Source organism: Lithobates pipiens, unplaced genomic scaffold (genome assembly GCF_037356315.1).
Source record: "Lithobates pipiens isolate NorthernLeopardFrog02 unplaced genomic scaffold, aLitPip1_a1.2 Scaffold_23, whole genome shotgun sequence".
NCBI classification, from domain to species: Eukaryota; Metazoa; Chordata; class Amphibia; order Anura; family Ranidae; genus Lithobates; species Lithobates pipiens.
Window position 1 is genome coordinate 187,521,126 of NW_027507785.1, and position 13,157 is coordinate 187,534,282.

Consider the following 13,157-nt stretch of genomic DNA (forward strand, 5'->3'; position numbering starts at 1 on the left):
GAACCTATCCAGTCAAGTGGGCCACATAATTATCAAAAAAACTGTGCAGATTAGTAAAAAGTTCATTATTTTATTATATTCTGTCTGGTTTCCCCTGGGAACCTGACCAAAATGCTCCCAGTTAGAAATGTCCATGTCCTACCTTGTTACTAGGATGTGGAAAACATTACAAAACTCACAGAGCTACCTTTCCCCTATGACACCAATACCAAGAAATTCAAAATGTACACCAAGCTTTATAGACAAGGTATTCAGATCTTTCACAGAACTAGTCTCATAAAAGCTGATACGTTTCAGGCCACAAGATGCTGAAAATCTTCCGCTGACTTTTATTCCTACCCTGACATTAATGTAAGTGTCTAGACACAGCTACAAGTGTCCCATTTCCTAAATTTTTTACCCAAACTTACCCAAACCATGCCTTTTTTGTGCACCTACAGTTTTAAAGGAAGTGTGCAAGGGATGTGGTTTATTAAGTAAAATGCTTTACCAGCTACTAGTAGGCACAATCTCTGAACAATATCAGTCCTTTCTTCACAAATAGGAATGAGACTAATGCCGCGTACACATGACAAGACTTTCCGACAGACTAGGTCCGATGGTCTTCCTTACGGACTTTGGTCAGAGTTCCGACGGACTTTCTGAACGAACGGACTTGGCCACAGACGAATGGACTAAGTCTGTTCGAAAATCCATTCATTTTGAACGTGATGACGTAGGATGGGACTAAAAAAGGAAGATCAATAGCCAGTAGCCAATAGCTTCCCTTGCATCGTATTTCGTTTGTTGGACCAGCATACAGATGAACGGTTTTTCCAATAGGAATTGAGTCCATGGGACTGATTCTATTTCTAGGTCCGATTTTTTAAATGAAAAACTATCGGATTAGCCCATACACGATTGGATTGTCCGACGGACTGAATCCGTCGGACCTACTCTGCTGGAAACTCCGATTGTGTGTATGCGGCATTAGAGACCACCTTCACAGACAGTGTTGTTTTTTGCCCACAAATCATCATTTTGTAGTGAATATTGAGAAATAATTTCCAAAAGTAGGAGCCAATGGTACAGGACCCTTTCAACACTAGGCAAACTTTTCCTGCAGCAGAGTGACAAATGCTGGTGCTGGGATGAAAAGAAAGGAAAGCTATTGCATATCTTCTGGGAATTTCCCATGCTGCTACCATTTTGGCAGCAGGTTACAACATTCATTATACAGCTCACTGGCATCTCTTTAGTCACAATCCATACAGCAATGCCTCAGAACTTGATATCTTTGTCCAGGAAAAATTACATGAAACTTTCATAATTCATTTAGTGAATGTCCACGTGCCAAGACATTCCCAGTAACTGGAAACAGACTAAACCCTGAACATTAGGCCAATAGTTTACTAGGGTGAATAACATTATGCGTATAGAAAAAAACGAATTTCTGCCATTAAAGACAAGATGGAGGAAAATACCATGGCCTGATTTTATTGGGTACAATTTCAACAATGTGCAGAATATTTAAAATATTTATAATGCAATCGCACATCAAGGCCCCCATGGTAGGCACACTTTTTATCTACCTCTATCCTTCCTTCCCATTATTCATTTCTTTCTACTCTCATTAACTTACCATCTTTTCCCTTCCCTCTCTTTACTTTCTCTCCCTTCCTCCCCACCAAAAAACTCTTATGCCACATACACCCGAGCGGAATGTCCAACAGAAAGAGTCAGACAGAAGCTTTTCATCTTATATCCCGATCGTGTGTATGCCTCGTTGGACTTTTTTTCTTTTGTTCTAAGTATTTCTGACGGAACCAATTCCTATCGGGAAAACCGCTCCTCTGTGTGCTGTTCCAATGGACCACAAACGATGCATGTTCTGAAGCAAGTACGAGATGGAAGCGATCGGTGTGGTAAAACTAGTGTTTGTATCGGAGCTAGCACATTTCTCACGCTGCTAATTCTGTGATCTTTTAATGCAGCACATTCTTTTCTTCTTTATAATGCTAGAAAAATGAAGTTGTTTTGCTGCTCATATTCACACAGAGTTATCACAAACTTATTTCTTCATTATTTCTCCTGCCTCATAAATAATATTCTATTTTATCAATCTCTGATCTCCATAATAGTAAATAATAGTTTACAATTATTTTTTATAGTCATCTTTTATAATTTTTTTATGTCATCAAGATTTATTTTAGGATTACTTAAAAAATATTTTCTAGTGATCTCCATATAATTTGATTTTTTTGAGTGTCAAGTTACCACAATAACATTATTATCTTGTATTTTTTATTAACCTCAAGGAGGTTGGTGTCCCTTGTTATTTTGACATTATCTTTTTAAAATGTACCTGCCTACTCACAAACAAACTGTCCTTTTTGAAGAAAAACACATAGGAAATTAATTTCTGAAAATAAAATATCCATTTATTCTGGATAACAAAAAAAACAGGAAGCCGACGCTGGAGAAACTTTTGGAATTTGCAAAGCCTTTTGGCCCCGGGGCACACATCGGGTCTGTAGAAAAGCGTGAGGAGTCCATATAATAGGGAGCACAATCTGATCCAGGAATCCCAGAGATCAGGACCAGCAGCAGATGACATATCTGTCCCCAGGCTGTGGTACTACACCAGCCTGCGTCTTCTGTCACACCAGACTGAACCCAGGCCATCACTTTCTTTTCTTCCCTGCAGCCTTCCCTCCACCCTTCTCTGCAGCCTTCCCTGCAGCCAGGGCCGGACTGGCCTACCGGGATACCGGGATATTTCCCAGTAGGCCGCCTGCCTTTTAGTTGCAGCTGCATTGGTGCTTTCTACTGCGGATCACAGCGCTGGCTGGCTCTGTGTTCGGCGGCTGCTCTGTAACACGGCCCTGCCCCCCCAGACCAGCTTGTGTGATAGTAGATAGAATCAATGTTCCACCTATCACACAAGCCGGTCTGGGGGGGCTGGGTCATGTTACAGAGCGGCCGCCGAACACAGAGCCAGCCAGCGCAAGAGGACTAGATGCTGCCCGTACAGCCCGCCTTGTGGTGCCTGGATAGGAGGATCAGCAGGGGGGCTGCATATAGAGGAAAATAGCCTTCTATATTCCTCCATACAGTCGCTGAATGCTTGCAGGAGGGAGAGGCGAATCAAGCATTCAGCGACTGTATGGAGGAATATAGAAAGCAAATTTCCTCTATATGCAGCCCCCCTGCTGATCCACCTATCCAGCTTCTTTTACTGCCCCCCCCCCCAGTTCACCTTGTGCTCCCTGCCCCCCCTGCTCTCCTCCCCTCCACACTCTCCAGCCCCACCCCCCCCCACAGTTCCCCCCACCCCTGTTTTTTCTGCCCCCCAACCGGCTCTCCAGTTCTCCCCATCCTTCTCTAGCCACCATCCCAGTGCTCTTCACCTCCCCCCCAGTTATCTCCCCCATTCTCCCCCCAGTGCTCCCCACTCCCCCCGTTCTTCCCCCCGTGTTCTTCCCCCCCCCCCAGTGCTCTCCACTCCCCCCAGTGCTCCCCCCTGTTCTCCCCCAATGCTCTTCACTCCCCCAGTGCTCTCCCCCCATTTCTACCCCCCAGTGCTCTCCACTCCCCCAGTGCTCTCTCCCCCTGTTCTTTCCCCCCAGCGCTCTCCACTCCCCCCAGTGCTCTCCCCCCTGTTCTCCCCCCCAGTGCTCTCCACTCCCCCAGTGCTCTCCCCCCTGTTCTTTCTCACCTCCCCAGTGCTCTCCAGCTCTCCCCATCACTCTCCAGCCCCCACCCCAGTGCTCTCCAGCCCTCCATTCTCCCCACCCTTATTCTTTCTGGCCCCCCTGGTGCTCTCAAGCTCCACCCATCGCTCTCCAGCCCCCCCCCCCCAGTGCTCTATACCCTCCTGTGCTCTCCACTCCTGTTCTTTTTGGCTCCCCCAGCACTCTCCACTCCCCACCCCTGTACTCCCCACTCCCCCCTGCATTTTTCCCCCACCCATGTGCTCTCCAACCCTGCCAATGCTTTCCACCTCCCATAATGCTCTCCAGTCCCCTGTGCTTTTCCCCCTGTTCTTTCTGGCCCCCACTGTTGCTCTCAAGCTCTCCCCCCCTCTTTGTACCCCCCCAGTACTCTCCAGCCCCCGTGCTCTCCATCCCTGTTTTTCTGCCCCCCCCAGTGCTCTCCGCCACCCCACAATCTTAGTCCCCTCAGTGCTCTCAGCCTACCATGCTCTCCATCCCTGTTCTTTTTGGCCCCCCAGTACTCTCAAGTCCCCCCCAGCGCTCTCTGCTTCCCACCCCTGTGATCTCCACTACCCTATGCTCTTTGCCCCCACCCATGTGTTCTCCAACCCCGCCAGTACTCTCTGCTCCCCCTTCTCTCCAGCTCCCACCCAGTGCTCTCCACTTCCCCAGGACCAGAGGACAGGCTTACTGGGGCTGGAAAATGAGGATGGCTGAAGGTACAGGTGGCCAGGGACCACTTCATCTCACAGCACACAGATCCTCTGGAAGGAGCACCGTCCCCATCCAAAACGAGAACAGACCCTGCCTGCTGCTGCCCGTCATGTATATCCTGCTGGCATGCAAGGTACCATACCGAGCATCAACACACCTTTCCACAGACAGGGACTGCAGACTGGGACATGGGGCACAGGAGGGGTTGCATTCATGGGCACAGTGACGCTGCATTCATGGGCACAGTGAGACTGCATTTGATGGCACAGTAAAGCTGCATTTGATGGGCACAGTTAGGCTGCATTCATGGGCACAGTGAGACTGCATTTGATGGCACAGTAAAGCTGCATTTGATGGGCACAGTGAGGCTGCAATAATGGGCACAGTGAGGCTGCAATGGTGGGCACGGTGAGGCCACATGTGTGGGCACAGTGAGACTGCATTCACGGGCAGAGTAAAGCTGCATTTGGTGGGCACCCACCCCCCTTACCTTAGTGTATTTTTTCTGTGGAAGGTGCCCCCCCCCACGTTCTGAGTTCCTGGGGTCTCCCTTGAGGATTGTCCACTTACCACTTTTAACTGGAATTTGCATATATATGTGATTTCATATCTATATATAATACACTCTTCATCAAATGTGCTTTAAAATGTATGGTTTTCCCTTTCATGAACAAGAAAATAATGACGTTATACTGTGGGGCTGGTATGACATTTTTTCCAGGGTTGTTTTTTATTCCCAGTCCGGCCCTGCTTGCAGCCTTCTTTTAAGGCTGTGGCTCTGGTGGTGGACTTGTGGCCGTAGGAGGAGGAGGATGGGCTTTCACATATATGTGGCTGTTCTCAGTCAGCTGACCCCTCAACCCCTTCTGAAGGGCATCAAAAAAAATTCCCTCACAGAGGAGGCACTTCTCCAATTCTAGTAACCTGGTGGCTATGTAGCCACCATAGGTCGCTTCAGCGTTGGGGGGGGGGGCTCCTGAGGAAATCGCTGGCTTCCCTAATGAGGCCCAGTGCTGCCTCGTCCATCATTGTCCCCTTCCTGGGCCTTTTGGTGGTAAGGCAGAGGGAAGGCATCTGGGATTGGGTGAGGCTCCTACTGGGCCTAGTCACCTCTTGACTGCCACTGGACACGGCCTCCTCCTGGCTGCCACTGGGCACGGCCTCCTCCTGGCTGCCGCTGGGTATGGCCTCCTCTTGGCTGAAGCTTTCCAAACCCTCCCCCTGGCTGAGCTCATCCTGTGTATAAAAAAGGGACATAGTTTTAGTTTTTTCTGCATAAATTACTCACAGTTTTCAGCTCATGACTTGCAAATTGAATGTTAATAAATAGAAAAGACTATCATTCTGACCCCAGCATTTTTCAAGCTGGTCCCAAACATTTTTGGGCGCTACTGTCTAGTGATATGTATACATCATTTTTTGGATAAAATCAGTGATTTGTAATCAATTATAACATCTAGTTAACATCATTAATATTAGGACAATAAATATGTCAAAACATAATATATCTGACTCCAGCTGGGCACATCCACTTCTTCCAGGATGGAAGGCCCAGGTTGCTCTGCTGGGGTTGAGGGAACGGTGGAGGGAAGGCTGCAGGGAAGGGTCAAAAGACATTCCCTGGCTTCAATCTGGTTGTCCAGAAACCGCAGTTTGTTAACGTACCACAGCCTGGGGACATAAACATTCTCTGCTGATGCTCCTGATTGGAGTGATTTCTGAATCTTATTATGCTCCTTCTTATACATGTTCCTCAAGATCCCAATTTTAGTTTCCAAAAACGTAATGTTTTCATCAGGGACTCGAGTCTTCACAAATTCCAGACGTTTCTCCAGCCATGACCTCCTCCCTGTATCTGTCTATGAAACGGCCATGAATTCTGGGTCCTTAAAGTGATTCATCTTTGCTGTAAGACAATACACAAGACAAAAATACTAATGTCAGCTTAAACTCTCATTATCATATTCCAATATAGGCCTTAATCTTGAAGCATTATAGGCCACTGTGATGGGCCAAGTTCAAATTTTACCTTCGTTTAGGATGCTTGCCACTTTCGTTTGTCTTTCCTCCACACACAGATTGTACGTACAACACATATGTGTTAGCTCGATATAGACTGTGCATGCGTGAAACTCAGCCCGCGTTTCCTGCCCCTGACGTTTCTTTCACGAAGATTCCCTGTCCCGTCTCTTTCATCGTAGAGGAAGAGGAACATGGCGGAGACACAGCAGGTGACTACTACTAGTAGTAATGAGGAGAAAAGCCCGGAGGCCGAAACGTCTCGATTCAGGAGGAGGTTTAAGGCCTCCAATATGTCCTTTGAGGAGATGGTGTAGATGGTCCACATATGAAGAGCGAGCTGCAAATCAGCAACGAGCGGACAAGATCGCACTGAAGAACAGATACGAACTGATTGCACGCACTGAAGACCGTATACAAACCCACAAGCACAAACTGAACAGCAGTAAAAAGATCTGAAAAAGCTGGTGTCTGAAAAGCTCGAATTGTCTCTAACCAAACTTCTACTACCATGAGATTAGCAGAAGGAGCCCAAAGGGTGGCGCACTGGATATTGAACTTCCTTTTTCTAGTCCCATCGTACGTGCTGTACATCACCGTGTTCTTGAAGATCGGACTTTGGTGTTATGGTGTGTACACAAGACAGTTTCAGAGGAACTCAGTCGGAAAAACCTTCAGAGTTTATTCCGATGGAATCATGTGTACAGGACATTACCCTCAAAACTTAGCCTGGCCATAGTCTATTAGGTCACTAATGTTCAAAAATGAAAAATCTTAATTCCCCTGAGCTATCCTATTGTATATAGAAATACAAGCCTGTGGACATAATTTTGAAAAAGACCACAAAGGATGAAGCACTGTGAGCCTGTTCCAGAACAATGTTGTAAAGAAATGATATATTAATGTTCATCGTTGTTATTTTTAACTATTGACTCTAACTCCCCATACACACGGTCGGAAATTTCCGACGGAAAATGTCCGATCGGAATATGTTGTCGGAAAATCCAATTGTGTGTGGGCTTTTTCTGTCGGAATTTCCAACGGAAAAAGTTTGAGAGCTGGATCTAAAATTTTCCGACAACAAAATCCGATCAGACTTTTTCCGATCATGTGTAGAGAATTCCAACGCACAAAGTGCCATGCATTTGCAGAAAAAAAATCGGAGAAGAAAGCTATTGGCTACTGGCCTCTATGTAGTCCCGTTGTATGTTACGAATGTCACCTCGTTGCGAACGATCGGATTTTCCAACAACTTTGTGCGACAGTATGTATGCAAAACTAGTTTCGGCCAAAATCCGTTGGAAAAAATCTGATGGATTTTGTGGTCAGAATGTCCGACCGTGTGCATGGGGCATAACTCTATCATACGTGGAATGTTTAAATTAAAAAAATGAAAGAAAAAAATAAGTCATCAATGGTTCCCTCTTGATAGAGTTGATGGTATCATGTTAATGGAAAGGATTCTATATACTTTATAGAAAAATCAGCACTTGTTTTCTCATAAGTGGGATATGTGGAAGACCTTGAACTTATAGGTGTTTGCATTGGCTACATGTTTACTGCAATTGGGCGCTCTTTTGATTTTCTACTTGCCTATGTATGTAATTCTAGAGATCCAGATGTTTTGGTGATTCTATATGTGCCTTTCTTTGTGGTATAAATGTTTTATCTATCTGGTATAACATGGCCTATCTTTTTTATATTGTCATGATGATATCACTTGCATATACCAAAATAAATAGTTTGTAAAAAAAAAAAAAAATGACAGAGGTTCTAAATGTTCCCCCTAAATGTTCCCCAAACTAGTAAATACGATTTTTTTCTGTCTCTGTTGGACAGATTGTCCCGAATAGGGATGAGCTTCGAGTTCGAGTCAAACTCATGTTCGTATTGAACATTGCTTGTTCGCCTGTTTGGCGATTTGGGGTGTTCGCGGCAAATTAGAAAAGCTGCAGAACACCCTGTGGGTCTATGGGAGAAATCTAAAGTGCTCATTTTAAAGGCTAATATGCAAGTTATTGTCCTAAAAAGTGTTTGGGGACCTGGGTCCTGCCCCAGGGGACATGTATCAATGCAAAAAAGGTTTTAAAAACAACCGTTTTTTCTGGAGCAGTGATTTTAATAATGCTTAAAGTGAAACAATAAAAGTGTAATATTCCTTTAAATTTTGTACCTGGGGGGGGGGGGGTCTATATTATGCCTGTAAAGGGGCGCATGTTTCCCGTGCTTAGAATGGTCCCTGCACAAAGTGCCCTTTCTGCAGGAAAAAAAGTAATTTAAAATCACTCGTTATAATGAATTACATAACAGTCATTGAAAGTCATTGATAAAAATAAAAAAAAAAGCGCGGGTTTCCCCCAAATTCAAATACCAGGCCCTTCAGGTATTTTAAAAAAAATGACATGGGGTTCCCCTGAAAAATCCATACCAGACCCTTTATCTGAGCACGCAACCTGGCAGGCTGCAGGAAAAGAGGGGGGGCGAGGTTTCCGTTACATCAGAGGGGGGTGGGGTCACCCACACGTCATTGGAGAAGCCAGGCTTTCCTACTTGTGTCAGAGGGGGACGGGGTCAGGTGACGGGTGGCCCCTCCCTCCTCATATAAGAAATGTCAGGCTGCTGGGATCCCGCATTGTCTCCATCAGTGGAGATAGAGGGTGGATGGATGGATGCGCTGAGCTGGAGGGAAAGATTATCTGTTGCTGGATCAGATCAGCCATCGCTGGACCCCAGAGAGATGATCATCCGTCGCTGGATAGCAAGATTGGATTACCACCGCTGGAATCTTTTTAAAAAAAAATTAATTTTTAATAAAGGACTTTTTCAACGGTGTCTTTTTTAACATTCTTTTACAGTTTCTTTGTGAAATGGTAGGGGTACTTTTGTACCCCCTTACCATTTCAAACAGGGGGGGGGCGGGATCTGGGGGTCCCCTTGTTAAAGGAGGCTTCCAGATTCTGATAAGCCCCCCCACCCGCAGACCCCCACAACCACCGGCCAGGGTTCTGGGGATGGGGCCCTTGTCCTCATCAACATGGGGACAAGGTTCTTTGAGGGGTCACAGACCTCCAAAGCATCCTCCCAATGTTGAGGGCATGTGGCCTGGTACGGTTCAGGAGTGGGGCCTATCTCGTCCCCACCCTTTTTTCCTGCGGTCTGCCAGGCTGCATGCTTGGATAAAGGGTCTGGTATGGATTTTTTTTTTTATTTGGTGTGGCGTTCCCCTTAAAATCCATACCAGACCTGAAGGGTATTAATGACTTTCAATGACTATTCTCTTGATTACGGGGAGCCGACAATTCATTATAGCCGTGAGTGATTTTAAATGACTTTTTTTCCTGCAGAAATGACACTTTGTGCAGGGACAGTTCTAAGCACGGTAAACATGCGCCCTTTTACAGGCAAACTATACACACCCCCCAGGTACAAAATTTAAAGGAATATTACACTTTTATTATTTCACTTTAAGCATTATTAAAATCACTGTTCCAGAAAAAACATCAGTTTTTAAAACTTTTTTTGCATTGATACATGTCCCCTGGGGCAGGACCCAGGTCCCCAAACATTTTTTAGAACAATAACATGCATAGAAGCCTTTAAAATTAGCCCTTTAGATTTTGAACGTTCGAGTCTCATAGACTTTAATAGGGTCCTAAAGTTCACACAAAGTTTAGGTCTGTTCGCAGGTTCTGGTGCGGACCGAACCGGGGGGGTGTTCGGCTCATCCTTAGTCCCGAACTAGCTTTTTCAATATCGGCTGTCACTGGGACAGAGAGATTTAGGGAAATGCTCACAAATTAATAAAAAAGCATCTAATAAAAATATATTACACTGGTTTGACCCTTTCCCACATTATTTAAAATTACACTTTGACTGGAAATGTGTTTTAAGCATGTACCTACAGTACATCATGTACTGGTAGTGAGTGACCTACTTTTAAGCCCCAACATTGCAATGAGGTATGTCAGGAGGTATTTCAAATTAAAAAACGATGTTCTTTGCAAACAGCATGCACCTAAGATTTGGAGGCTACTTGAGCACACTGGAGCTGAAGTAAAACCAAAACAACCTGTGAATTTTTTTAACTGGCTGAAGATATGCTGTTTAAATGATGTCATGCCTCTGGGAAATTTAGGGGCTCTATGACATAATGTTATAACAAATTTGGCTAGAAAATGTTGAATTTTTTTATGTAGTGGGTATTGTAAAGAATTGAAGTAGCGCTCACAATACAATAAATGTGCAAAATGTGAAATAATCCAATCTATCACCCCATGATACAGTGAGAAAAAGTACTAAGAGTCCATTGAACAAAATCTTGAAAATTGCAGAAGGGAATCAGTATTCAAAAAAATCCTTCAGACTTCCACCACACCAATGTGCTCGTGACACCTCGCCTAATAAAAAACGCACTCACCGACTGATGTTGCTTCCCACTTTCGTGTTTGGTAAAAAAGCAGTGTCAGTTCAGTTCAGGCAAGGCTCATCCATATATAAAAAAAGTGAAAATACAAGAGAAGTGTCCTTCTCTTAGCAACGTTCGTCTCTGCATGGCCACATGGAGACGAACGTTACTGAGAGAAGGACGCTGGTGCTCGTGGCTGGTTCTAGTTTATCGAGAGCAGTGACTGGGAAGTGGTGAGAGCTCATAACGCACATTTTGGGTCCCGCTATATCCGCAGTGCAACACCCGTTCGTTTGGTGTTTTCACTTTTTTATACATGGATGAGCCTTGCCTGAACTGATCGAGAGATAGACCCAAGGGGTGTCTACACTGCTTTTTTGCCAAACACGAAAGTGGGAGGCAACATCAGTCGGTGAGTGCGTTTCTATTGGGCGAGGTGTCATGAGCACATTGGTGTGGTGGAAGTCTGAAGGACTGAACTGATTCCCTTCTGCGATTTTCAAGATTTTGTTCAATGGACTTTTAATTCTTTTTTTCACTGTATCACGGGGTGATAGACTGGATTATTTCACATTTTGCACATTTATTGTATTATGAGCGCTACTTAAATTATCTTCTAATATCTTTGCAGTACATGATTATGGGTATAATTTATTTGTTTAGTATTTCACTAAGGTAGCAGCTGTTTGTTTTGTTTTTTATTTTCTATTTTCACTGATATTGACATACTGTTTGTATGTTTTTCAGTAAGACTGTTCACTGTTAGCGGTCACTGGTTACTGATTGGCGCAGTGGGGGCAGTGCATTTTTTTGGAGGGGTACACATTGCCAGCTGATTTTGATTGTAAAGAATTACCAGAGATTTATATGGGGTGGTGGAAAATGGCACATCCAAATAGTTGCAAGTCACAAAGAAATGCCCTTGTTAAAAAAAAAAAAAAATACCTGATAAATAAGTAAGTAAAACAAAGCAGTATGGGGTATGATTTTATACTCCTATTATTTAGAAAAGTCCAGGTACTGGTTCTTAGGTTAGAGAAAATGAGTTTACTCAATGTGTTTCACAGTAATTTGCTTCTTTATTATGAGTAGTAGTAGTAGTATAGTAGGAAATATCATTGTAACATGCAATAAACAGCATGTCGTTGGATATCCCCCACCAGGCAGATACAGAGGTACCCAAGCAGTGAGAAAGGGGGAAAAACTCATAAGCACCAGAAACTCATGGCAAGTTCTCACTGGGAATGAAAAGAGATCCACCATATGTTAAAACCCAGTTTCAGCCATTTTTAAACAGTGCATATAGATATTTTTATTGTAGTTTTTTTTACCACATTTTTGGGAGCTTCCTGACTTGGTGACAGGTATTCAGGGGGACAGTAAACAAATGGTAGGAAATATCTCCCATGGTAAGGAATATAGCATTACAAATACATTTTGGAGAAAGATAAGAACCTCTGGCAGGTTTTTATTGGTGTGTGTCCCAGTAACCCCCATTCCTCTGATTTCTTGTTATAACACCAGGGAAAAAAACCTGATAGATGTTCAAACCATTCCCCACAAGAAAAAATATTCAGGCACACAATTATGTCTAGATACTAACTTGCTAAGCATGTAATGGTCTCTGAGCTGTCATATTGTGCTTTTATTTGTAGGCGGGTTTGTCATTTGAGTAGAGGTGGATGCACACTGCCTTATGCTATATGTTTACTTTCCATGTAAATGGTGGTTTTTGTTCTGCCCTGTGATAATAATGGGCATTGCATTAAGGGAGTTCTGAAGCCTCTGAAATCTGTTGTGGCCTATTTGTCTCCTCTGATCAGTAAAGGCTTAAGGTGTGTATACTGCACAGCAATATTGGTCTTGCAAATTACTTTTGAAGTACAAAATAGAATGTTACATTACCTGAAGACCCCAAAGGGCCAAACTTCTGTTAACCCATAATATAGAAGAAGACCTGCAACAAAGTGGTAAACAAGACATCTCAATGTGTGTAATAGGTACAATGTTATTTCTCAATGGTTTTGACAAAGCACGTATTGTAGTGTGAAACGCATCAAGCTTTTTCCCCCTGCCAATATGCCTATTGTGCCTGTTTTTATTGATGACTTTCTCAATAAATAAGCTTTGGTTTGCGTTGTATGGGTGTGCAGCCATTTAAATCTTCCTTCTCTATACCATCTTAGGTCTGTTTTCCGAGTCTGCGTTACAGATTACTTCCGCCCTTTCATGCAGCCCTAGCTGTAATCTTGCGCATGTGCAATTGTTTCTTAGCTAAGCCTCGTTCTAGTTCTAATAATGGCCACTGTGTGGTGTGGCTGATC

At 44.1% G+C, this 13,157-nt stretch overlaps 1 protein-coding gene across 2 annotated transcripts in view; it reads right to left on the minus strand.

Moving 5' to 3' along the window:
* Positions 1-13,157, minus strand: part of KCNT2 (potassium sodium-activated channel subfamily T member 2) — a 1,477,061-nt gene that overhangs the window by 1,148,840 nt on the left and 315,064 nt on the right. For both annotated transcript variants that reach the window (XM_077452683.1, XM_077452682.1), the window contains exon 4: positions 12,739-12,790. In XM_077452683.1, the coding sequence (XP_077308809.1) occupies positions 12,739-12,790 (52 nt within the window). The remainder of the gene's footprint in view (positions 1-12,738; positions 12,791-13,157) is intronic.